We start from the raw sequence: 24448 nt of genomic DNA, 5'->3' as shown, positions 1-24448 counted from the left end.
ACGGATGGGTTTTTGTGCCGCCACAGTGGGCTAGCCTTTCTGTTTTGTATATATATATTTAACTAAACGAACAGTGGTACGGTAGAGGCATACGCATGAAAATAGTTGGGTTGGTGCATTCGGCCTTTCATGACCCTATTAATTCGCGCCGCGATACACAAAAATGAGAAAACATTCGTTGAACAGCATAAGCTATGTGCCTATGTGTCCAACGTAAAATCAATGATAACCGCCTGTCATCAAAACGGTAACTTGCACCTCTTCATCTCTCTCGATGCCATTGCAGTGGCGTCCAGCCTGCACATCCTCCACCTGTCGGTGCCCAAGTGGGTGCAGAACGGCACCGAGGACTCCGTGGTTCTGGACTGCGTGTACAACGCGAACCGCGAGGACGAGCACCTTGTGATCAAGTGGTTCCTCAACGACGACCCGCACCCCATCTACCAGTGGATCCCAGAGCTGAACAAGCGGTTCGTGTCCAGTCGCCTCAAGGATCGCATCAACCTGGACTACTCGCTCACCAACGGAAACAGCTTCACGAAGTTCCGCGCGCTCAACCTGGTGCGGCCAACCACCGAGCTGAGCGGCCGATACTCCTGCCACGTCATGTCGCTCGCGGGTCAAGACTCCGAGTCCAAGCTCATGACCGTCTACGGTAAGGTCGGGAGTGGGATTCAAACACGGCTGGCGCTCCCCATTGAAAATTCATAGTTGTTGGGATTTAAGGTTCCGAAACAAGCATATGATTATGAGGGACACCGCAGTGGAGGGCTCCAGAAGTGGAGGACACCGCAGTGGGTTCTTTAACGGGCGCCTAAATCTAAGTGCACGGGCCTCTAGCATTTCGACGGAGGCGAAATGCAGCCGCCGCGGCTGGGATTCCATCCTGCGATCTTCGGGTCAGTACTCGACCACTATAAGCACTAGACCACAGCGGTGGGTGTTCCCACTGAAACTCGCAGCTATCAATCGGCATACGCGTGCTTTAAAGAGCGTAGGATCATAATTCGTGAAGTGAGGCACGCTATGGTGCTGCCTAGCTCACTACTCTAATTATTAGAAGAATGGATCGAGGAGCCCGTGTATGTCAGGTACAAGTACACAGCCAAAAGATAATACACTCGTTGGCCTTCTTTGGCTTCAAACGATCTGCTCTGATTTGCGAAACACGGTGTATAGTGGAACTATATTTATATAAAAAAAGCATGGTAAGGTAGACGACGTTAGAGCCGGCTCCAACATCCAGCTATTCATTTCGATTAAACACACACACACACACACACACACACACACACACACACACACACACACACACACACACACCACACACACACACACACACACACACACACACACACACACACACACACACACACACACACACACACAAACAAACAAACAATCAAACAAACGAACAAACAAACAAACAAACAAACAAACAAAGTGAGTCAGTAGTTTAAGAATGCCCGATTTAGACTATGTTGTTGACACCTGCGATTAAGATTGCGAGTGCGAAATATTTCTCAGGTGACTTCGTGAGTCGTATAACGGCAGTGGCTAGTGAGTAAAGACAAGTGGGGTGACATTTAAACAAGATATTTTAAGACCAAACTTCATTATGATCATTATTGCTATCACGTTTCCGAGGCGTTTTCACCCTTTTGACGGCTGTCTTGTACCGACATTTTTTCCCCATACCTGATCAGGCTGAATAATTACATAGCATCCAACTCTTTAAGGAAGCTATGCACTCTTGTTGCTACAAGCTTTTAACATTTTGACAACGTCCAATCGCGTGGTGCCACGCAACTTCTGACAACATAAAAAGTTGCGTAGCACCACACGACTATGATGTGAATAATTCTTTAACTTCAGAATTGAACGTCTGCACATGGTAAAGGCAGATTACAAGATAGGTCGATGCGAATGATCGTTTACCTGATTTAATTATGCCTTACAAAAAAAAAAGAAAGGCGCGATGATCACGCAACGCCTCTAATTTATTGAAGTAAAATTGATTTAGTAAAGGCATCGATAGATATTCTATTTTCAAGCAAACAAAAATATTTCTCAAATGATTGTTAGATAATTTTTGCGATTAACTGGACGAAAATTGAACGATGTTCGAAACGGAAACTGAAACAAGAAGAACCCAGAGAATTGTTAGGCCGGGTTAAGTTGTTTATCTTTAACATAGCAATGAACATAGGCGACGGGTCATCTGATACAAGTCGGGCAGACGTGTTGCCTACTGAGTGGTTTAATATATGATTTCTGGGGGGTTACTTACCAAAGCCACGATATGATTATGAGGCACCCTGCAGTGGAGAGCTCCGGAAATTTCGAGTCTCTGGTGTTCTTTAACGTGCTCTGACGCGGCCCTCTAGCATTTCACTTCCAGTGAAATACGACCGCCGCCGGGATCAAACCCGCGACTTTCGGATTAGTAGCCCATTATAGTAAGCTCTAGACTACTGTGGCGGGCAAATTGATTGGTTTATAAACGTGAAAATAATATACAGATGAAAGGTATTCCTGTGACTTCCAGCGAAAAAAAAAAAAGACGGCAGATCCCACGCATTGTGGGAATCGATGTAATGCGAAGCAGCCAGCAAAGAGCTGAATACATCGTCTTGTATGTCATGGTTTTCATGTTTACTCCTATTATTTATGTTCGTCACACAGTAACGTCGCGCAATACCAACCAACTCCGGGGATCAAGCTAGCGAAATGGCCGCCAGCGCACCATGAGCGTGGCACGTAAGTCATGCTGCACATGACATGCGTGTCATGATTTTCATGTTAACTCGCGTTATTTATCTTCGTTACACAGTCACGTCGCAAGATACCAATTTTGGTGTATATCAAGCTAGCGAAACGGCCGCCAGCGCGCCATGAGCGTGGAACGTAAGTCATGCTGTACATGACATGCGTGTCATGATCTTCATGTTAACTCGTGTGTTATTTATGTCCGTCACACAGTCTCATCGCGCAATACCAATTTTGGTGTATATCAAGCTAGCGAAACGGCCGCCAGCGCGCGATGAGTGTGGCACGTAAGTCATGCTGTACATGACATGCGAGTCATGATTTTCACGTTAACTCGTGTGTTATTTATGTTCGTCACACAGTCACGTCACGCATTACCAATTTCGGGGTAAATCAAGCTAGCTGAACGTTCGCCAGCGCACCATGAGCGTGGCACGTAAGTCATGCTGTACATGGCATGCGTGTCATGATTTTCATGTTAACTCGTGTCATTTATGTTCGTCACACAGTCACGTCGCAAGATACCAATTTTGGTGTATACCAAGCTAGCGAAACGGCCGCCAGCGCACCATGAGCATGGCATGTAAATCATGCTGTACATGACATGCATGTCATGATTTTCATGTTAACTCGTGTTTTTATGTTCGTCACACAGGCACGTCGCGCAATACTAATTCCGGGGTAGATCAAGCTAGCGAAAGGGCCGACAGCGCCCCATGAGCGTGGCACTTAAGTCATGCTGCACATGACATGCATGTCATGATTTTCATGTTAAATCGTGTTATTTATGTTCGTTACACAGTCACGTCGCAAGATACCAATTTTGGTGTATATAAAGCTAGCGAAACGGCCGCCAGCGCGCCGTGAGCGTGGCACGTAAGTCATGCTGTACATGACATGCGTGTCATGGTTTTCATGTTAACTCGTGTCATTTATGTTCGTCACACAGTCACGTCACAAGATACCAATTTTGGTGTAGAACAAGCTAGCGAAACGGCCGCCAGCGCACCATGAGCGTGGCACGTAAGTCATGCTGTACATGACATGCATGTCATGATTTTCCTGTTAACTCGTGTTATTTATGTTCGCTACACAGTCACGTCGGAAGATACCAATTTCGGTGTATACAAAGCTAGCGAAACGGCCGCCAGCGCGCTATGAGCGTGGCGCGTAAGTCATGCTGTACATGACATACGTGTCATGATTTTCATGTTAACTCGTGTGTTATTTATGTTCGTCACACATTCACGTCACTCAATACCAATTTCGGGTTAGATCAAGCTAGCGAAATGGCCACCAGCGCACCATGAGCGTGGCACGTAAGTCATGCTGTACATGACGTGCGTGTCATGATTTTAATGTTAATTCGTGTCATTTATGCTCGTCACACAGTCATTTCGCAAGATACCAATTTTGTTGTATATCAAGCTAGCGAAACGGCCGCCAGCACACCATGAGCGTGGCATGTAAATCATACTGTACATGACATGCGTGTCATGATTTTCATGTTATGACTTGTCATTTATGTTCGTCATACAGTCATGTTACACCATACCAATTTTGGTTTACATTCGTTAACCAAGCGACCAGGAGAGCACAAAGTCGTAGGCGGCTAGATAGATAGATAGATAGATAGATAGATAGATAGATAGATAGATAGATAGATAGATAGATAGATAGATAGATAGATAGATAGATAGATAGATAGATAGATAGATAGATAGATAGATAGATAGATAGATAGATACGCTCAAAGTCGCAGAAGTTCGCTAAGAAATGCTTCGCATTTAATAAAGGTACTGTCAACGGTATCGTACTCTTTACATCAATTTCCCCGCTGGCTGCATTGCTCGCTTTGTAAGCAAGGGCCTAGGTGGACGATGTACGTACGTAGTCACCGAAGAAGAAGAAGGCTTATCTAGTCCTTTCAACGGTGTTCCGCGAATGAGCCGGGGAGAACATTGTTCCGTTGTTCAGTAGTGGTAGTACACGTACTGCAACTGGTACGTGTAGACGTAAAATATGTGCACTCCGCTCGCAAAATCAACATGTGAGCACCATACAAAATAAATAAAAAGAAGGAAGATGCAGCGGAAGTGGGTTCATGTTACTGCGGTAGCGCCTGCGGGAAATGCAGGTGATGCAAGAGAGTAGTGCCCGATGGGAGACGCGTTACTGTTTTGCTTCACAAGTGCGGCAACACCGCAGGCCGGAAATGGCGTCCATTATTCATTGTTACTCCATCAGAGACAGCGACCAGACACCACGACATCATCAGCAGTCACGAAACAGGGACACGCAAATCGAGCATGAGTTATCACCGGGGCTCTTTGGGCGCTGCCACAAAGCGTCGTCTGTGCAGTACACGGGGACCTATTACGCTAGAAGTGACACTTGGGATAAAACAGGAAGGTAGGCAGAACCACTGCATTGATCTTTTTTTATACTACTTTTGAAGTATACATTACCTTTCACCTCCTAACTCTACAGCTTCTCCGTTTCGACATTTTTTGTACATGGCCTTTCTACGACAATGCATAGAAATTATTCCGTAGACGTTTATTTCTGTATGCTCTCCTCTTCTAACGGTCTTTCTGAGTCGTGTTATCTTTATACAGGAAACCATGGAACACGTAAAAATATTATTAGACGCAGGCCTTGCTGTTGATGGTTGTAAATGCTATTTATCATTGCTGCCGTTCTAATGCTTTATAGGTGTAATAAATTGTAAAAAAAAAAGTTATAGGGACAATTTTAACCTTTACAAAGGACTTCATTCTTTAGCCACATATCCTCAGAATACACGTGGGGCGCCCTCACTGGCTGCCCTTAAAGTGAGTTGAGCAGCATTTGTTGAACTTAAAAAGAAACATCAACGCATAAACTACGCAAGAAACTCGTTGGCCTCTGTCTCGCTCCAGTTTTCGACACAGATTAATTGAAGGTAAAAGAGAGTTCATTCATGAAATTTAGCTCCAATATTTTGAACAGATAACGTCAGGACAATTTATGTTTCGTTTTATCGGATACATCACACAGCCCGTCACGGTTGCTTAGAGGCTGACGTGTTGCGCTGATAAGCTCGAGAACTTCGTGAAAAATGGTCCGTCAATTTGGACGCTGTAGTTGCATTGGACAAATAATAGCTTGTGTACGTGTAAAAATAATGTATCTTTCTGCTTGTATCATAACTATATCCGAAGCTTTCGTATGGCCACTTACTTTCCACACTATTCACAATAAATAAGCCAGGTGCACGCGAATCCCGCGTAGTTCCTTACACTATTGCTAGGGTCGTCATACACGCATCTGATTCAATCTGGAATGAGCGCAGCGAGTAGCTACAGCAAATAACAAAAAAAAAAGGCTGATCGCATACTCCATTTAACTCACCATATTAAAACTTCAGATGTTACCTGGACGCCCTTTGAACGAGCGCGGGAACTGGTTTCTAGTAGTAGCCATCCAAATTAGTTAATGACAGTCGAAGGTTCGGTATTACCACCGTGCATTCCTCTGTCCGCTCATGTGCAAAAAAACGGGACGGGCAGGCCATACTGCGATACAGTTCGGGCGAACTTTTCTCGCCTCTAATCTTCCGCCATTGCCGTGCGCGAAATGGCACGCAGGGTAATTAGTAGCAGCAGCCAGTATTCATTAAAGAAGCGTCGTTAGGTGGAGCGGCAACTTTGGCTGCCCATTCCCGATGGCTTATTAGCTATGCGTCCAAAGTCCAAAAGAGGGGTAAAGGCGAAAAGGGCCCCCCCTGCCCAACATAGAGCTGGCCTCACCGCACCTCTTTGCGCAAACTGCGTGCCTCGGCAATGAAAAAAGGGAAGAGGCTGAAAGGTGGATGGAAGAAGAATCTGCATCCATACAGAACTTCCAGCGCATCGTGGTGTGGAGGAAAGTAACCTTCGATGCACCTGGAATTACTAATCCAGGCCCGTAATGAACTTTTTCTCCCGCTTAACGATATTACGTATGGCTTAGCGGCGCTGGCGTTCACCTGGGAAGAAGCAAAGGCTGAGGTGCGATCAATTCTCTGAAGTTTGCTGTGGCAGTCCTCAACTTATTGCTCATCGGTGATTGCCGTATATCATGGATCATTTGGGAGTCTTTTCTTAATGCCGTTTCGCTCTTACGATGATACCAGGTAAAGTCGTCTGCTGAATCCCCAGGTTTTTCTAAAAGAAATACTTAAATTGGGTTTGCAGGGGAATAAGCACCCAACTTGAGCCGTTAGCGCAACAACGTAGCATGGGAGAATAATGAATGAGGTAATTATCGATTAGGACACACGCATAGCCAGACATCGACTTTATGTATTCATGCAGCCAGTAGATGAGAAGATCCATGCACCACGTTGCGAGAAAACAAGGGTTAATTAAAAAAAAAGAACAGTTATGTATGTGTAACAGGTGAAATCAAGTACTTGCTTAGTGAACAAGTCAAGTTTGGTATAAAAAAAAGAGACACGGGCACGTTCGCAGAATGTCAAAACTTCAGCGCAAGAAGTGCATAGCAGACAAGCAGCCCGCTCCCACACCTTGTTCGCAGAGTGTCTGGATTTCGAGTAGATTACGTTATTGACTAGAACGTTAACAGCTATCTTGTGTTTCTAGGGACTAATATGAAAGACAGCGATGGAACGCTCTTAAAGTGGAATTTAAGTATACGCAAGATATATTTTCTGAGCCAATGTTGTTTCAAATGTTGCTGAGAAGTTCGGAAGGTCCTAAAAGAAAGGCTATATTGAATAACGCAGGTAGGGATGCGTAAGCGGGACATGTTTCAGGAAGTCCTTAAGCAGAGCACCGTGACCCTAACACAGGCCACTTTTTAGCTATTGCGCTGTGTCCCTTAAATTCGATTCAACGGGTCTATGCTTCACGGGATGCGGCTGCGCTGGTTGAATTGTAAAATGTCGGTAGAGACGTTGATTCGTTTGTAACCAAAATTAAGAAAGGCCACAACAGGTCGCAGTAGACCTAAGAGACAGAAAATGAATTTTAGTGCTCTACGAATATATATATATATATATATATATAATATAATATATATATATATATATATATATATATAATATATATATATATATATATATACATATATATAATATTCCAGTCGGGGCGCTCGACAAAAAGCAATTTCTTTTAAAAAATCTGAGAAAATTACATTGCATTGTTTTGCTGTGGGGGCAATACAAACCAACTGAATTTTCTGCATAAAAAAAAAGAGGCGGTGTATTCTTAGCACATGATTTTCAGTTTCTTTTGTTAGTACGTTATATTGTTATTAGCTATCACGGTGATAATATACAGAGGTAAAAATGTAACAACGTTATTGCTTAGATAAGTCGCAATTCCCCCATTAATGAATCGCGTTACTTATCGCATGGGGCTGAACATAAGTTAAGCATAAGTTAAGTCTAAGTTAAGTCTGAACGTTCATGTAAACCTGAGAAATGAGGCGTGAGCTTGGACGTTTATAACGGATCCATACGAAGTTCATCTATGTATACCGCAAGGGACGGCGCACGATCTGACGACGCTATCCTTACGTCGTCCGAGAGCCTGCGGACGGAATATGCCAAGCTGTTTTTGACATAATTTGGGTGGTTGCGGGCAGCAGATTTTTGGTTAAAATAGGATTTGTCAGTCTGGTAACATGCAGTTTTAGAGCTGTTATGAGATCACTATAACAGAGGATTTTTGTGGCGTAGTTTTACGCCGCCGCCGCCTCCGGTGTGCGTAAGCAATGTAATAAGCCACGCGATTCATTATTGGGGTAATCGTGGCATATCTAAGCCAATGACATTGTAATATTTTTACCTCTATTTCTTATCACCTTGATATGTAATTAACAATATAACGTACTAACAAAAGAAACTGAAAATCGTGTGCTATGAATACACTACCTCTTTTTTATGCATTGAATTCAGTTGGTTTGTACTGTTCCCACAGCAAAACAATGCAATGGTGGGACTAAACTTCAAAAATTTTTGTCTCAACTAAAACAAAAACTACTTTGATTAAACTTTACGTGGGCAAAGTCTTTATGATTTTCAATCCTATGCGTTTTTCCGCTTGTTTTTTCTTGGACCCCCTTAGGTTGCTACAGACGTCTCAACATAGGCAGTGTAGCGTTTTTGCCAAGTTCAGGATTTATTTTAAAGCCTATTCGCCATACACATGTAAAATAAAAACATTAGAAGATAGTACGTTTTATGGAACGTTTTATAGATTTAATTTCTGCATTTTGTCGATACCTTTCTTTTGTAAAAAATTCACGAAAACACGACAACTTACTAAATTTTACCTACGCGTTAAGGAGTAATAAATATAAGCCTCCTATAAGGAACTGCCCTATAATGAAACCACGATGCCCGAAAAACGCTAGAAAGCAAGTGTTGAAAGAATGCCTGGAACAGTCGATTTATAGCGAATTTTTTGTTCGTACCAGGTTTTCCAACATTTCGTGAAATTTTCAAATGGCGCTCACGTCCCCAACAATGTTTTGCCGCTCAAATTATTTTGGGAAATTACTGTATTACTAATGCCTATATGTGTGTAAGTTTCTGACATTTTTTAAAAGAAACTGGTTTTTGTCGAGCGCCCCCAAATGGGACAGTTGGCGTGGAATGACCTCTATGATAATATATATATATATATATATCATATATATATTATATATATATATATATATATATATATATATTAGGCCCACTGTCTTGGTCTAAACAGCCAACGTTTGCAATATTACTACAAGAGCAGGTCGCACATAGTCGCCGCTATGTGTTTTCACTGCGTGTTACGCTATTTAATATTTCACTCAAGCAGCCATGCTTCGTTAAGCCTCTGCAAAGACGCCACTTGCAGCGCGCTGCTCAAACACAAGAAGGAGGGCATGAAAAGGACACACAGGCATACACAGGACATGTGTGTTTAGAATAACAGAGAGCTGAGCTAGTTGGTAAGCATTCATTCTAAAAGACAGGGCGTGCAAAACACGGACAAAGGAAAGAAGTCAGGACACCACAAACGCCGTTTGTGGGTGTCCTGACTTCTTTCTGTGTCCGTGTTTGCACGCCCTGTCTTTTTAGGACATGCGTGTCCTCTTCACGCCTTTGTTCTTTTCACACAAAACAAGGAACACACAGGAATGCCTGTGTGTTCATTTCGTGCGTCCTTCGTCTTTCAACAGCGCGCTGCAAGTGTCGACTGCACATAACCAACTAGCCCCTACTTAGGCGATCGAAGCTCTGCTCTTTGTTTGCACCACAGCATTCCTTGCCTTCTGTGCTTTTCGCACACAGCTCCTCCCAAGAGGTTTGACTTCACCTACGAGCGGGTGTCGGCGCACGTGACGAACCTGTCGTGCGAGGCGGACGGCGTGTTCCCACAGCCGACGCTGTTCCTCTACCAGAGCAGCGGCCGGGACCCCGTGTCGCGACCTGTGGCATCGGCGCCTGCCAGAATGGCAGCCCCAACCCCCGCGGAAGGCGCTGCCGGCTATCACGTGCGCCTGACGTACGCGCTCGACAGCCGCACGCTGGACGTGTCCGGGCACGTAGAGTACGTGTTCGAGTGCGTGCTTGCCATCCCGGAGACCAACTATAGGCAGCAGCGACGGCTAGAGTTTGAACCCGGTAAGGATGGCACAATAAAAAACAAGCACTAGGTAGCAATTTTTTATGATAATCCCAGATATGCTAGCCTGGTTTATCGCCTGGCTTGCTGCTCCAGCTGCCGGGTGATGACTGTGATATATACAATGACCACATAAGCACACACGTAATACGTACGGTCGCAGATACACATATATACACAAAAGAGTCATTTACAAAGTTTTGTTAAGGTGAGTTGTTCGCTCGGGCACACTGTCGGGCGCACTAGATAGGGTGTTTATAATTTTGTTTTTGCACAGAAACACTGTAGGTTGCTACTATTATTCAAATAGCAATAAAATCACGTTTGCTTGCTGCCCTGATGAAGCTTGCGGACCAGTCTAACTACTCGCCCAAGTGTTGTATTCGCTGTGTCTGTATGATTCGCACTACTCCGTTCAAAATGTATTAGCACTATCAAGTCCGTATTACTGCAGTTCTGGCGGCTTGTTTGAGCAGGAGTTGCATATACTTGGCAAAGAGCAATTATTAAACCAAACAAAGCAACGATGTGTGTTGAGTAAAAACGTGAATGAATTAGAGTACTGCGTGCTGCACCACAAAAGAGCTTGCTGAAATGCAAGAATTCTGAATGTGATCCAGAATGTTGGCTTTTCTTAGCATTCTGAGGCAGACTGAGACATCAAAGCAACAATGTCGGAAGTGTGAAACTTTTTATCGCGTCCCCAAAAGGAGCGCGATTTCTCCTAGCATGAAACGAAGTTTTCAGCGAGCAGAAAGAAAGCGCAGTTCTCTATTTTGGGTCCACGCGTGTTTGTTCACACTCCAAGCAAAGCTTTGAAGGAAGACGCTGGATTTAAGAAGCGCCGTGCACACAAGGCGCCTTCGTATATAGGCCAGAACAACAGGCTTGAGGAATTTTCGGATTGCAATGAGCGAATATCCGAACGACCGAATGCAGCAGGCTGTTTGCTAAGCATGGGCGTGAGGAATGGAGAAAAGTGATATCAATCGGCAAACATCGTACCCGAGTAAGTCCTTCGAGGATACGTGCTCTTTGCAAAGAAGCGAATCGGCGGGAATTTAAACAGCTTCCCGGGAACCGAACCATCTCGGCATTATTCCGACACGTACGTTGACAGAACGAATGCGATGAGACGGCTGGTGGGAGGCAGGGTTTTATTTGAAGTCTGGCGTTTGCTCATTTCGATGAAAAAACTTCAAGCACGGCCCGAGTGCCGCGACAGACAATCTTCGATGTTTCGTTTTTCCTATCAGGTACTGTCCTCAGCTCTGCATGCCATATCGTCTGGTATACAAACTGCCGCTTTCCCTTGTAGAAAGCGTTGTGCGCGAAGTTCAATCTGCATGTGGAATTCTGGTTTAAAAAAGCGTCGAGGAGGATTGTGGTGGCTTCTCAAGAGGCTCAACGGCACCCATTCTTGCCATTCACGCTCACGGCAGGCGTCGTATTCGCTCATCGCTGCTGAATTGCGCTTACCGCAGCCGACATTTCCTATACTTTCGCTACCGCCATTTTCAAGCTAACCGTGCTACGATAGTCACAGCTTGAGCCTGTCCACCCCGGTGTCGTCCTTGGTAAGACGGCATGCGGTGTACTTCAAGAGTCTTTTATATGCTCACTCTCGAACTTCACAGTTCATTTTTTTTCGCAAGTGCGTTTTACCACTGGTCAGCCGGATACGCTAAAGATATGTCCCGGACCGTGCTTCGTTGAAATATTCCCCTACGGAAATTTTGAGGGGAGGACGTTTTTTTTTTTTTTTTTTTAATGCGGGCACTGGTTTCTGTGCGCTGCATTATCGACTCGGTGGAATTCCAGGCCTATTAGTGCATGCTTGACGTCATGCTTATAATGTAAACTGTCACTGTGCTAAGCTTGAGGAGGCGGCCGGGATGCAAAAACACCCGTGTACTTAGTATTAATTACACATTGGTGAAACCGAGGCGGTCAAAATTATTCCGGATTCCTGCACTACGGCGTGCCTTTGTATATGTCGTGGTTTTGGCACGTGAAACCCCTGAAATTAACTAAATATTTATTGGAAAACATCGCTTTTCCTTCCTTCTCAACCACATTGGCCGACAGTGTTGGAGCAAAGCACGTCATATTCATAAAAGCCTAGTCGCCTCATATTACTAACGTGTACATACGGAAATATGCGAGTGAAGGAGGCCTATAAAAATGATGACGTTGGAGTAACATACTCCACTGTCATAACAATTATGACGGTGGAGTAACATACGTCGGCCTGTTGCGCTATGATAATTACTTATTTATAACTTTTATTGAAAGAAACGCATGGTCAGTCGTCGGTCGACTATATTGAATAAGCTAAGTCGATTTTGAAGTAGGTTATTGCAACGTCTTCATTTCCTTAACTGGTTCATATTATAAATTACTGCCAGTTTTCTTTTTTTTTCTTTGTTGTAGCAATCACATGGAAAATCGTGGTGGCTTCACACCGTCACTGTGCACTAACGTGAGTGGCGCTTGTGCTGCCCTCGAATCGAAGGTTAGAAGGTTTCGAGAAGTCGTTTAGTTAGAAAAACAAACAAGCAAATTAAGTGTATTAATTTCTAAATTGCAATAAATAGAAATGTTTCTTTACAAATCACGTACTTTATGCTGCCCAACGCAGACATTTTCGGAGCTAGCCACAACTTCGCTTTGCCGCATGCGGTATCACAGAGGCACCGGCCTAACTGTCGTGCATAAACTTTTAGGCCAAGCCTCCGCCGAGTCGCTCCAGCGCTAATTGGTCTTTTCCCGTGCTGCAGAAACACGGGCACGCGTCCGCGTTCCTAATTTGAACAAACGGCCCACCGCTGCTCGTCGTGCGGGAATATGTGTAGTAGCCGGACGTGCCGCTGTATACGCGAACACGACCCGACAAATTGCGTCGAAACCGACGAACGCTGCCCTGTTTCAGGCAGCAGCGCGAGTAAAGCGAGGTTCCGAAATGAGAGGACCACGCCAAGAACGTCCGACGTCACGACTAAGCTGCCGGAGGGACCACTGGTGGACTTTATAGAGCGGGTTAAGGAAAGATGCCTACGTCCACGTATGCAAACATACGCGGCGAAGGACGACGCTTGACGGTGCCCCTGAGACTTGGTGCTGTTCTCTTTTTGTTGCTGCTCTGTGACCTCTTAGGGCTAAACATGTATGGTGTTTATCTGTACATGAGTGAGGCGTATCGTGAATACCATGAGCCTTCATGGCCTTTCCGCGTTTTTTTGTTTTTTTTTTTGTGCGCTGTGCAATTCAACGTGTAGTTTTTCTTCTGATCGTTGATATTTATTGCCCTGTAAAAAACAACTAGAAAAATAATGCTTTTTCTCACGTGGTTCAGGACGATTGGTCAGCACAGCGAGCCGACTTTACACCGTGGACATTTTGCTGAGGGTGCTGACAGGCGTGTTCGCACTGATGGATCTCGCATAGCAACCGGCGCACTAGCAGGAATGACGTCGCTGGAATCAAAGTAAGTAATACGTGCTGCGATTTGCAGTGGAACGCACGATCTTGTTTTTCAACCCTTTCCGCATGAACGAGAGTAGCAATTTACGACAGTGTCCATGTGAATGATACTACACTTTCACTTCGCTCACAGTTACACAATTAGGTAGGGAGAGAGGACGGAGCACAGAAAAGCTTCGTTATGCAGTTCGAGAAACGCGCTGTTGTTAATCACATGACAGCAGTCGATGATCATTGCCCTGACACTGTGATACATTTCTATACGCATCTCAAGGTAACGTGAAAGAAAGCGCGGCCTCACGTAAACGTAATTATAGACAGTTAAAACAAAATAACGCTTCGTATCCAATTAGCGATGCTATTTAGAAATAATAACACACTTTTCTAGAACGTTTAGCGTCATTACGGCTTTACTAGCCACTACACGTCAAAACAAATTTATAGACAACGTATTTTTATTTTTGATCTCCCTAACTGTGGTCAAGCATGTGAACCAAATATCGTGCATGTCCGGAATCTAACAAAACATATATATAAGGTCGTGCCATTATTCAGGGAATGACTGCGTGCTGCATTGGAACAAGACCAAAATGGGAATTCATGATTACAAAAATATGTTGTTAGGTTTTCAAGAAGCATGTCCCAAACGGGGAAACACAGCCAACACACATGGCCAATATACAATACCACATACCAGATTTTTCCTCATGAAATACGACATTTTAAACGGGTCTACATAGGAAAAATTTAAGGCGAATTGTCCTTATGTGAACTGCTGGTAAAGTACGAGTAAATACGGTATTTTTCATTGCATTTAAATCATATCAAGTTTGTTATATCAAAAAATATACTGATTTTGCACGCAAATACACTATGGCAACAATATTATCGTTTATACCATTCATGCCTTAACACATACGACGTGTACGGCATGGCATACATATAACATGCCATTGATCTTTGCCATGCATCGGGTTTCTTTAGTCGCGGACGCAATCGGCAGATACGCTTCGGTCATATAGGCAGGGCCTCTACCTTCTTTAGTTGCAGTCGATTATAAATAGATACAGTTAAAGTGACATTGGTTCGCCAAAAAGTGCATTCATTATGAAGCGTCACGATTTTTTTTAATAGAAAATAAAAGAAGGAGCTGTTGTCACCATTGATTGGTGACGGCTACCCCTTTCCAAATAGTTGTTAGGATAAAAATTAAGAAACATAAATAATCGATATACATATATACAGTCCCCCAAGTTCAAGAACTTTCGTTTCAACGCAGCGCACATACCGTCGCGGTGCAGTCTTTCAATATAGTCCGCACAGTAACCATCGCAAATATTGGTGTCCTCAAAAAAACGCTGGAGCACTTTCATTGCTTTGCGGTTTATCCTAGCCGGTCATGGGCCTAGTATTTTCGCTAACGAAAACGCTCGCTCAGAATCCAGCGCGTGAAGTACCTGTTCGAATCGCTGTCTATGTGTGTAGTACTTAGGGACAGTCGAGCAACAGATGATGAACATCCTCGTCGTCATGGCCGCATGAACATGTTGACGACCGATGCACGCTGAATCCGAAATAAGAAGTGTTTTGTATAAGCTGTCCCGAGTCTCAGGCGATGAATGAGTGTGTCGGTACGTCTTGAGAGCTGGGGGTCTAATTGACACGATATTCTGTTCTTGATTAGGAGCCTCGCACATGCTAAGCAAACTTTGTTTTCTTCTTTACTGCAGACCAAAGAACCAAGTAGGAGGATCGCGTGCATTTCACAACGTCGAATGTAGAACGATGTCCTTGCCCGGTATGCCGTCGCTTGAAAGAGAGCGGCGGTCGAAACGTCGGTCACCGCGCCCACTATGTCGCCCGTCACGGACATCCATGTCCACAAGCATCAGTGCCTCCTGTTCAAGCGTGCAGAGCGCAAGCGTGTGCTTGTTTTCGATGCGCGAACATCTACGCGCGTGCACTTGTGTGTGTGTGTGTTTTCGTTTTGCGCGCTTGTGACTCGCTCTCTATCTCCACAGCGACGTTGGACAGCAGAGCACATCCGAAACGTCACATTGCAGTCCTCGTCACCGTTCGCTTCCGAAACTTCCCATTTCCGAGTAATGCCTCTATTATTTTCTTAAACATGTCGCACTCTCTTAAGACTCCACATGGCACTTCCTCACTTTCCAGCACGTTGGCCATGTCCCCTCTAATGGACCATACTCTCACAACGTTTGAAAAAAAAAGTGCATTCGATTCAGTGAATACAGTGTGTAGTCTCTTCTGTCGCTGATTTTGCAGAAGGCCTCGTACGCGCAGCCATCAAACTCACCGTTACATCACCGTCATCTAAAAAAAAGAAAGAAAGAAAGAAAAAGCGGATCAGAGACACGACGCAGTAGTGTCGGAATAGGCCACGGTAGTGATGACGTCGACGAGAGGAAGTTGTTATGTGACGAACAACATCCACTGTGAAAACTGTCGGTATTCGACATCGTATTTGACGTGACAGCCTGGTGCACAATTTAAACAAAACAGCTCATTCGGATACCCACGTGATATTTGCGCAGCCTACTCGCCAGGAAGGACAGTTGCCAGTTTCCGCCTTGTAAAACGGCTACATTTAATGGCGGCTTTTTATCTTTTGATTGGTCGAACTTGTAGGGGCGGGGCCCCATCGTAGGCGATCAGCTTCGAAAACGGCTCGAGAAGCCCCTCATCTCACAGAAACCGGCCCCGTGGTGGGGACGTAACAGGGAATTTGACGGCTGTATGAACGAGACGTAATGCTGCAGGGCGTGATATTTTTATCAAAAGGGCTGTTATGGCACTGACACAGAAAAATATTTAAGCATAGTTCAAGAGTTAAATCTACGGTAAGGATAAAAAAACAGAAATGCTACAGGGCTGAAGCAGCGTAAGAATACGTTAAACCACAGAAAACGCAGAAAAACCAAATTTTTCGGGAAATTAATGGTGCACGTAGTTCAGAAATTATCGATGTCGCGCTCCGAAAGAGCGCCTGTCGCAGAGTACGAAAATGTGTTAGTCAGCTTTTTACTCCGAAGATCGCAATATTTTAGGGATTTATGCTTTAACTGTCAGTTTTGTAGTAGTTTCCAGCTTCAATTTCTGGCGAAGTTGTGTTGTGGTAAAGTGCGAATAATAGAACTGACGGCTTGATTTACTTAGTTGATATTTCGGTGTTCTGTTGCGTATGCATAAGCTTCAGCTGTGTACTTTGCACATACACATTCCGGAAGTTTCATGTAGCACACACAGCATAATCGTCATGCAGGGGCAAATGCCAAACGATGCTTCTCAGAACAAAACCGAAGAAAAAGAAGCGTAGTCCAGAAAACTACAAACGCGTTCATATAGAACAGTATCGTCCACTGTAGCGCAGCCACAAAATTCTTATTTGAAGACTGGCGCCATTGCGTTTTTAGGCAGAAAATTTTGACTAAAGCTCGATTAGCACTTGCCACAGGGCAAGCGTTTGTCATCGTCCCTTCCCCCAAGAAAGCTGTATTTTGTATGTTTCCGCAAGTTTATATGTAAAAAGTTCCTCCTATAACATGTTATAAAAGTTTGTTCCCACCGATATCAAGCGTGTTCTTTCTCATTTTCGCCTAATGGAGCGCTATTTCTACTGTCACACGGAAAAGAGAAGACGTGAGTACATCCATCCATCTATGCTTCACCTACATATAGAGACATGGAATTAAGAAGAGCAAGGAAGGTCAATGAAGCGATTAAATTTTGCATAGGAAAGGAGGGGGTGAACGAGAAGAAAGAATAAAATGGAAAAGATAGGACTAATGTTGTCACTTCTTGAGTTTCCTGCCAAAAGAAGCTCTTAGAGGTCTGCTGAGTGTATGCGTGAATTCGTGCGAAATGCAGGAATTCATGTTCTGGGCTGGTGTGGCACTTGGCCATGGTTTAAGCACGTTCGTCAAAATGAATTGCGCGTACAGTTTATCCAACAAGAATTCAAGTAGAACGAATTGGTTGTATTAGCGGGGAGAAAATGGTAGAAAAATTCCACACACGTAACTGTCAAAGCAAGGAGTCTTACTAGAGCCAAGGATGACACCAATAGCGTTTAGCAAAGAATAATCTTGAATTGCAGCGGGCGTGACCTTGTGCTATCTAGATCATCACAGAAGCTGTGAGATTTCCCAGGAAACAGTTTCAGAAAGCAGGAAAGTTCAAGTCAGCGAAGGTGTTGTTAAGAGCTTTTTCTGGCAGGAGCACTTCGAAGGAATTACAGAGCATAACTACAAGAGTTGAAGCAATCTCTTATCAGATGTAAGTTTCAGAAACTGGACTTTTTTAAATTAAATGTGTTAAAGGAAAGGTTGATGCCTATACATGGCTCCGGTTACTACTCTTCCCTTACTTATTAATTATCGTCACGAACTTATAAATAAAAGTAGAGCCACTCACGACAATGTCCTTTTAAAAGGAACGTTCTTACGTCATGCATAATTTCCGCGTGATGACAACAAAGAAGAATGGTCAAAGTCAAACGCTTGCGCCTCCCCTATTTTTTTATGAAGAAAGAAGGCAGACTGGACGAGTTGAGTTAGTTGAAATTCGCAGTACCTGAACGCAGCACGAGAAAGACGGGACCTAGAAAAAGAGGATACAAACAACGCTGTTTATTTCCTCTCTTTCTTTTTCCTATATGCGCTGTTTTCAAGTCCTTTTTTTCCTGCTCTTTCTATAGTTTTGTGCTGCCTTCGAAGATGGATCAACACGAATTATATATCCCTCACAAATCCTGCACAAGTTTATTCATTGTTTAACTTGTCCACGCTTCAAAAACTTTTAAAGAATTTTCAGGTGCGCACTTTACCAAGAAATAGTGGCTTACCGTTAAAACGGGTCTGTTACCAGCCAGTTGGCGCCTTTTTTATTTTTACTGGTGAAAAAATCGTGAGCATACGCTGCGAGTTTGAAGTCCGGTGAAATAAGCATAACCTTTCACTTTTACAAAGAGACAAGCATTTTGCGCCTACTTGCAAAGCCGGAAAGGCGGAATAATGCGTTCGTTTTAAGACGTGACGTCGGTTGTTGATGATACCAATGCGAGCAGGCTCGAAAAAATGGCGTTATCGATTGGAAGTGGAAGTGAAATTTATTTATAAACTTATAAGCACGGAAAGGTAGAAAGACCACGAGAGCGAATATCCAGATCGGGCATGTTTTACAGCAGGGATGTTATACTCGAGCTTTGCCGTGTGTCGTCGATGTGAAATTATCATCATCATCATGAACCGGCACGCACTCTCTTTGTGCTGTGCTTCATCTTCCTCTTCTGCTTCACTTCCAGAACACGTGCGTCCATTTGTTATGCGTGGGACGCAATAACTGTGATGAGTGAAAAAACGAGTACGTAGCCAGAAAAAGAAAGATGGAGAAAGAAAGTGAAAGAGAAATTTTTGGCGAGGCGAGATTCGAATCGGCGTACCCGCTATCCGAAAGCGAGTGTCGTGACCTCTCGGCGATACAGGCACGCTAGCAGAGCCTTGTATAGTATAGTGTAGCAAGGGGGTGGGAAAGGGAAGTAAATGCGAGGAGGAGGGGAGAAAGAGCACAGAGAGAGAGAGAGAGATAGAAAGAAATAGAACTAAAAGAGGGAGAGAGAAAAAGGTAGAAAGGAAAAGACGAAAGAGCGAAAAAAATAGAAGGCGAGAGAGGCTGTACAGAGAGATAGAGAAAGAAAGAAAGACATAGAAAGAACGAGAAAGAGAGAAATAGAGAGAAAGAAAGGGAAGAAAGAGAGAAAAAGATAGAAAGACCGAGAAAGAAATAGAGAGAGAAAAATTGGTATCGCGAAAGAGAGAAAGAAAAGATAGAAAAAAAGACAACACGCATAGCCATGTATACTATAGCATAGCAAGCGGTGGGAAAGAGAGAGGTCAGAGGTTAAAAGCCTAGCCAAGCCAGGGTCAGCTAGGTGACCGCCAGTATTGCCGTGACCCAGCCTCGCGCGACCTAGTACAAGCTGCGCAAATTTCTTTAGTGCAAGATTGTGACCTGTACTAGAGAATCCTGAATAGCGTTGCAATATAAGTCGAGCGCGTGTCAAGTAGCTCAGCCAGGAAGAGCATTAGCCGGTGTTTTTAATTACGTACATTTGGCCTCCGGCTACATTTTTTTTTACAACGTATTGAGAACCTCACGCTTCTTATCGTTTTTCTTTTATTCAGGTGATAAAATAGACGTTTGCGTCTTTAGGTGGTATCACCTGCTGCTTGTCGCTTAGCACAATAAAAAGATTTCCCGTGGGCAGGCCACTTTTCTGAATTCACGAATGAACCCGTCAACGCAACGGTAACTGTTCATCGTACAGAAGCAGCGCGCCGTCAGTTAATATAATAAAAGGCAGCTTTTTCTTAGGCTTTCCATTAGTTTTTTCTAGTACCCAAACTGAGAGGCCTCGACAATCTGGGGAAAGTTTTTCGGTTCAACAGCGTATGCATCCCAAGGATGTTTGGTCGCGGCCACCACGGCATTCAAGATCACGTGGCTCGGAAGTCGTGATATCGCGTGCTCGCGCGCGTTCAACCACTCTCTCTCTCTTTCTTTCTCAAACTTCCTTCATGGCCGGGCCTGACACTCAGGATGATTAATGGCCTTCTGATGACTCCTTCTTCTTCCGAACCTGCTGCCGCCTCCGTAATAGATTACACCCAATGGGCTTCTACACAATGCATGCGTTTCACCGCCTTCCACTTCGCAGCGAGTGTGCCGCTGTGCTTTAATTTAGACGCCAGTCTTGTTCGTCCAACTGTGCGCGTGTAACGGAAGCGACGCTTTGTAGTCGAGTCGCGTCGGTTTGGTGCCAGAATTGGAAATTCGGAGACGGGGCGCTTGGGTGAACGCCTCAATGAATGGAAGCTCTGTTCTTGACGAAGCCAGTTGTAGTGGACGGATGGGCATTGTGTGCGCTGAGTCACGAGCTGGTATGCAGCCATTCTTTTATTGTGGTGACTTGAGAGCGCATAAGCTTGTGCCCGTCTATGATTAGACGCATCTTGCGCGAATAGCGGGCGTCATTACTCACCTATTTCTGTTGTTCTGTTCTTTAAGAAAGGACTTGTCGATATGGAAACACTATTTTTCGATTACAATTATGAAATGGTGTGCTCAAACGTTAGCGTAGAGAAAGAGAGAGAGGTGATAAAATGAGACAAAGAAGGGAGCTCAACCAAAATTGTAGCATCCGACTTGCTACCCTAAACACTAAGGGTAGGCGCTGTATGAAAGCTGGCTTGACATATTAAGTGGTGAAGTCACACTTGAACGACGGCAAAGATCGCCGGTTCAGCCTCGACTGAGCTGCACAAAATGAAGCCACTAGTTCTGCTCGCCGCACAATTCGTTCCAGCTTAGCCACGTCACTTGTCATCGGACTTGTCAGATCATTCGTCCCTTTGTGTAAGAATAGCAGCTCACGTGAATTTTACACGATCAGTTATTCATCCCTTCCTTAGGACGTGTTTCATGTATTAATATTTTGTTTCAGTTCTTTCAGGATTTTCATTATGCACAGTGATTCTCTGTTCATACGAAAGTTTGCTCGAGATTGCAAATGTTTGAATTAAAACCTAATCACCTATGTTTTTTTTTACTCATTACACGTGCCACGGTAATTTAGAAAAATTAGACGCGTGGGAACGCTCGGTGCGCATAGAATGAAAAAAAGTGAGCGCGCTGCTTGACGGAGTGTTTGAGCAATCAATCAATTAACATGATTTCCGTTATCTTGAGGTAATCGCGTTAACCCGTGGAGAACTCCGTGCCTCCTCGTCATCTCATTTTTTCGCCTGTTTACTTTCATTCGCTTTGATGATCCGACACGTCTGCTTCTGTGCAGACATGAGCAGCCTAATACTTAGAAGAAGATGTGTTTAACGAAGCAAATGTGGATAGGAGAGGCTTAGTGCCACATGCGAAGGAGAATCACACTTCCATTCTTCAAAGCGATGCTGGAGCTTCTCAAGCTTAATGCTGCTTAAAGGCCCCTCCGAAGTTGTCCTCGAGTGTTCAGATCTTCGAACATGCTCGGAATGCTAATGCATGATATCCCTTTCTTTTTAGGCGTCCACATCTTTAACGTGATTCGGCAATTACTTCCTATGAACAACTTATATCCGGGTACGGTTGCGAAAGCGCGCTTGCGAGAACTCTATCTCTGCACTGGCCTGGTCTGCGCAAAAGTATATCACTACTGCTGTAGTTTTTAAATTAAAGCGACGCTCAGTTGAAGGAGACTTATTTAGAAATCCGGAACACGATTCGCCTGGATAGAACACCGCGGTGATGCAGAAGGCCTATGCTCTTTAAATTTAAGAGAATAGACGTTCGGGCTATCAAGCAATATAGCGGCGGTTTACCGCTAGTGCGGCAGCAGAGCGAGGTACCGGTTGCGCTGTTCACAACTAGAAAACGGGCAGAAACATTGACAAAAGCACACACCTAGGGTGCTCTCGTTTGGGGATGGTAGAGCGGCGAATACATAGTGAATACTGTGCTCATTGCTAGCAAATTTTCATTGATGTGTTCATTGCTGGTATTGCTTTGTAAAAGAATATAATCGCGAAAGGGCTTCCACGATGGTAATCACGAATTAGACTTTTGTGACAGCGCTCGGCTTACATGAGCTCCGTTTAATAATACGATGAGGCCTGGAGAATTTATGAGAAGGGGTAAGGATATGTGTAATGAAATAAATATGGAAATGTGCCTTGGAAAGGGGCAGAGTAGCCGCTGAAACACGAGGCTTTTACACTTATTTTCTCTTATTTTCTTATTTTTACTTATTTTCTCTTACACTTATTAATTTACACCTGCAGGCAAGCTTCCTGAACCCAGATATGATTTTGTTATTGTTAGCGGTGGACAGGATGAAAATATGGGGCATTATTGCACCACTTCTTTACAAAATGTTCAAGATGCACTGGCTTTCTTCGCGAAAGCTACAATTCCAATGTACGAAGGTTTCGTAGCGACATCCCAGCATCGCCCGGGATCATAGAAATGATATTTGATGTTTTTGGATTGGATACTGCCAGGAAGTAAACATATTAATTGGCGGCAAGGAAACAACGGTCCCCCGTGAATGGTTCGCAAAGCTTTTACCGGAAGCAATTCTTTCCGCACCGTCGACTTCCTGGACAGATTAACCATCCAGGAAGAGCAGACCACCGCAGGAACATAAATGATCAAATTGACGCCGCAGACATTGGCAATCTTTTTATTTGAAATCGATGACATAGCGTGAGAAACAAACACACAAAGAGGTTGTTTTTCTCGAGGCTTGTGAGTAGCTTTTAACTAAAGATGTCTGCTCTTGAAAGTAAACACGTGACATCCATAATGCTGGGTAATCAGTATTGAGGAGTGAGGGCACAGAAGGAAAAAAGAAGTAGAACTTTCCTGTGGCTCCGCAAGGAGTAATGAGGACCTTGAATTTGCGGCAGCGGTATAACAATCACAAAGTAGGTACTGCCTGAAAACGTGGTTTAATCCTTACGTCCCCGATGCGCCACACATGTGATCGAACGATACTGCTATCCCACCGCTGGGGTGATCGCCTGCTTCATGCATTGCCTTCCCATGGAATATGGAGTAAAATGTACGGGAAATATACGTGCGGTACACAAGTCAGAGGAGAGCAATTCTTCGCGTATATTTGTCGCATCCTATGGCGGTTACTAAGAGGGAATTGAGCGATAGGATACAGACGCAGCGGTTAGGGCCGTTGTAGTGAGGTTATGACTCCCTACTGCTGCCCTTACTTCCCTATTTCGGGAATAGAGGGAACGCCTGGATTCCAGAGAGCGCAAATAGGCATATGTTACAGCTCGTGGTTTATGGTCATAGTTAAAGGAAGACACCAACCAAATACAAAAAGAGTTTTAAAATAAAAGACGTTTAGGCTTCCATACGAGGGTCGGAACGGCTTTTAACTTGAAGTTCTTTTTTGAATTTGGTCGGCGTCTTCCTTCACCTTTGATCACGAGAATTCTCGGCCAGACGTGTTTTCGTGGAACTCTTGATTTCAGCTCGTGCTTTAATTGATATACGGCACCATGGCCTACGTAGGTCATGTGTTTCTCTACGGGAGAATTCTCGTAAGAAACAAAAAAAATTCCTCACGCATACCTTTTCGCTTGTGATGAACTCGCAACCGATCCCAACTTGTACAGAACAACCATTATTATACGGCTACTCCCCTCCCCTCTCCCCTCCCCCCTCCTCCCAGATTATGGAATTCAGTTTCAGTCTCTGATATTTGCAGGGAATAGAACATAAGTACACGAGCTTTCACCGTAGTGATGAAAATTTTGCGAAAAGGTGGTGTCTCCGGTCTCAACGTTTCGACAAGACGACTTTTCTTCGTCTGGGTAGCTGCCGAAGATAAGTCCTCTTGAAGAAACGGGGTCTCCAGCGACATCCTTTCTTTTTTTCTTTGCAAGAATTTTTTATCACTTCGATCCTCCATCTGCCCCTGAACTTCTGTCCTTTTTAACGCACTAATAGAG

General features: G+C 44.2%; 1 protein-coding gene across 6 annotated transcripts in view; it reads left to right on the top strand.

The window, feature by feature from the left end:
- The window catches only part of LOC119393715 (uncharacterized), a 180773-nt gene extending 163281 nt beyond the window's left edge, over window positions 1-17492 (top strand). Inside the window, exons 2-5 of one of the 6 annotated variants that reach the window (XM_037662010.2) lie at window positions 287-655; window positions 10088-10420; window positions 13777-13908; window positions 15635-16762. In XM_037662010.2, the coding sequence (XP_037517938.2) occupies window positions 287-655; window positions 10088-10420; window positions 13777-13868 (794 nt within the window). In that variant the 3' untranslated portion in view covers window positions 13869-13908; window positions 15635-16762. The other 5 variants (XM_049416327.1, XM_049416324.1, XM_049416325.1 and 2 more) reach the window with 5 other exon arrangements.
- Window positions 17493-24448: the final 6956 nt, after the last annotated feature.

The sequence above is a fragment of the Rhipicephalus sanguineus genome, chromosome 5 (assembly GCF_013339695.2).
Source record: "Rhipicephalus sanguineus isolate Rsan-2018 chromosome 5, BIME_Rsan_1.4, whole genome shotgun sequence".
Taxonomy (NCBI): domain Eukaryota; kingdom Metazoa; phylum Arthropoda; class Arachnida; order Ixodida; family Ixodidae; genus Rhipicephalus; species Rhipicephalus sanguineus.
The sequence above is the reverse complement of the archived record's forward strand: the minus strand, read 5'-3'. Positions and strand labels throughout refer to the sequence as shown.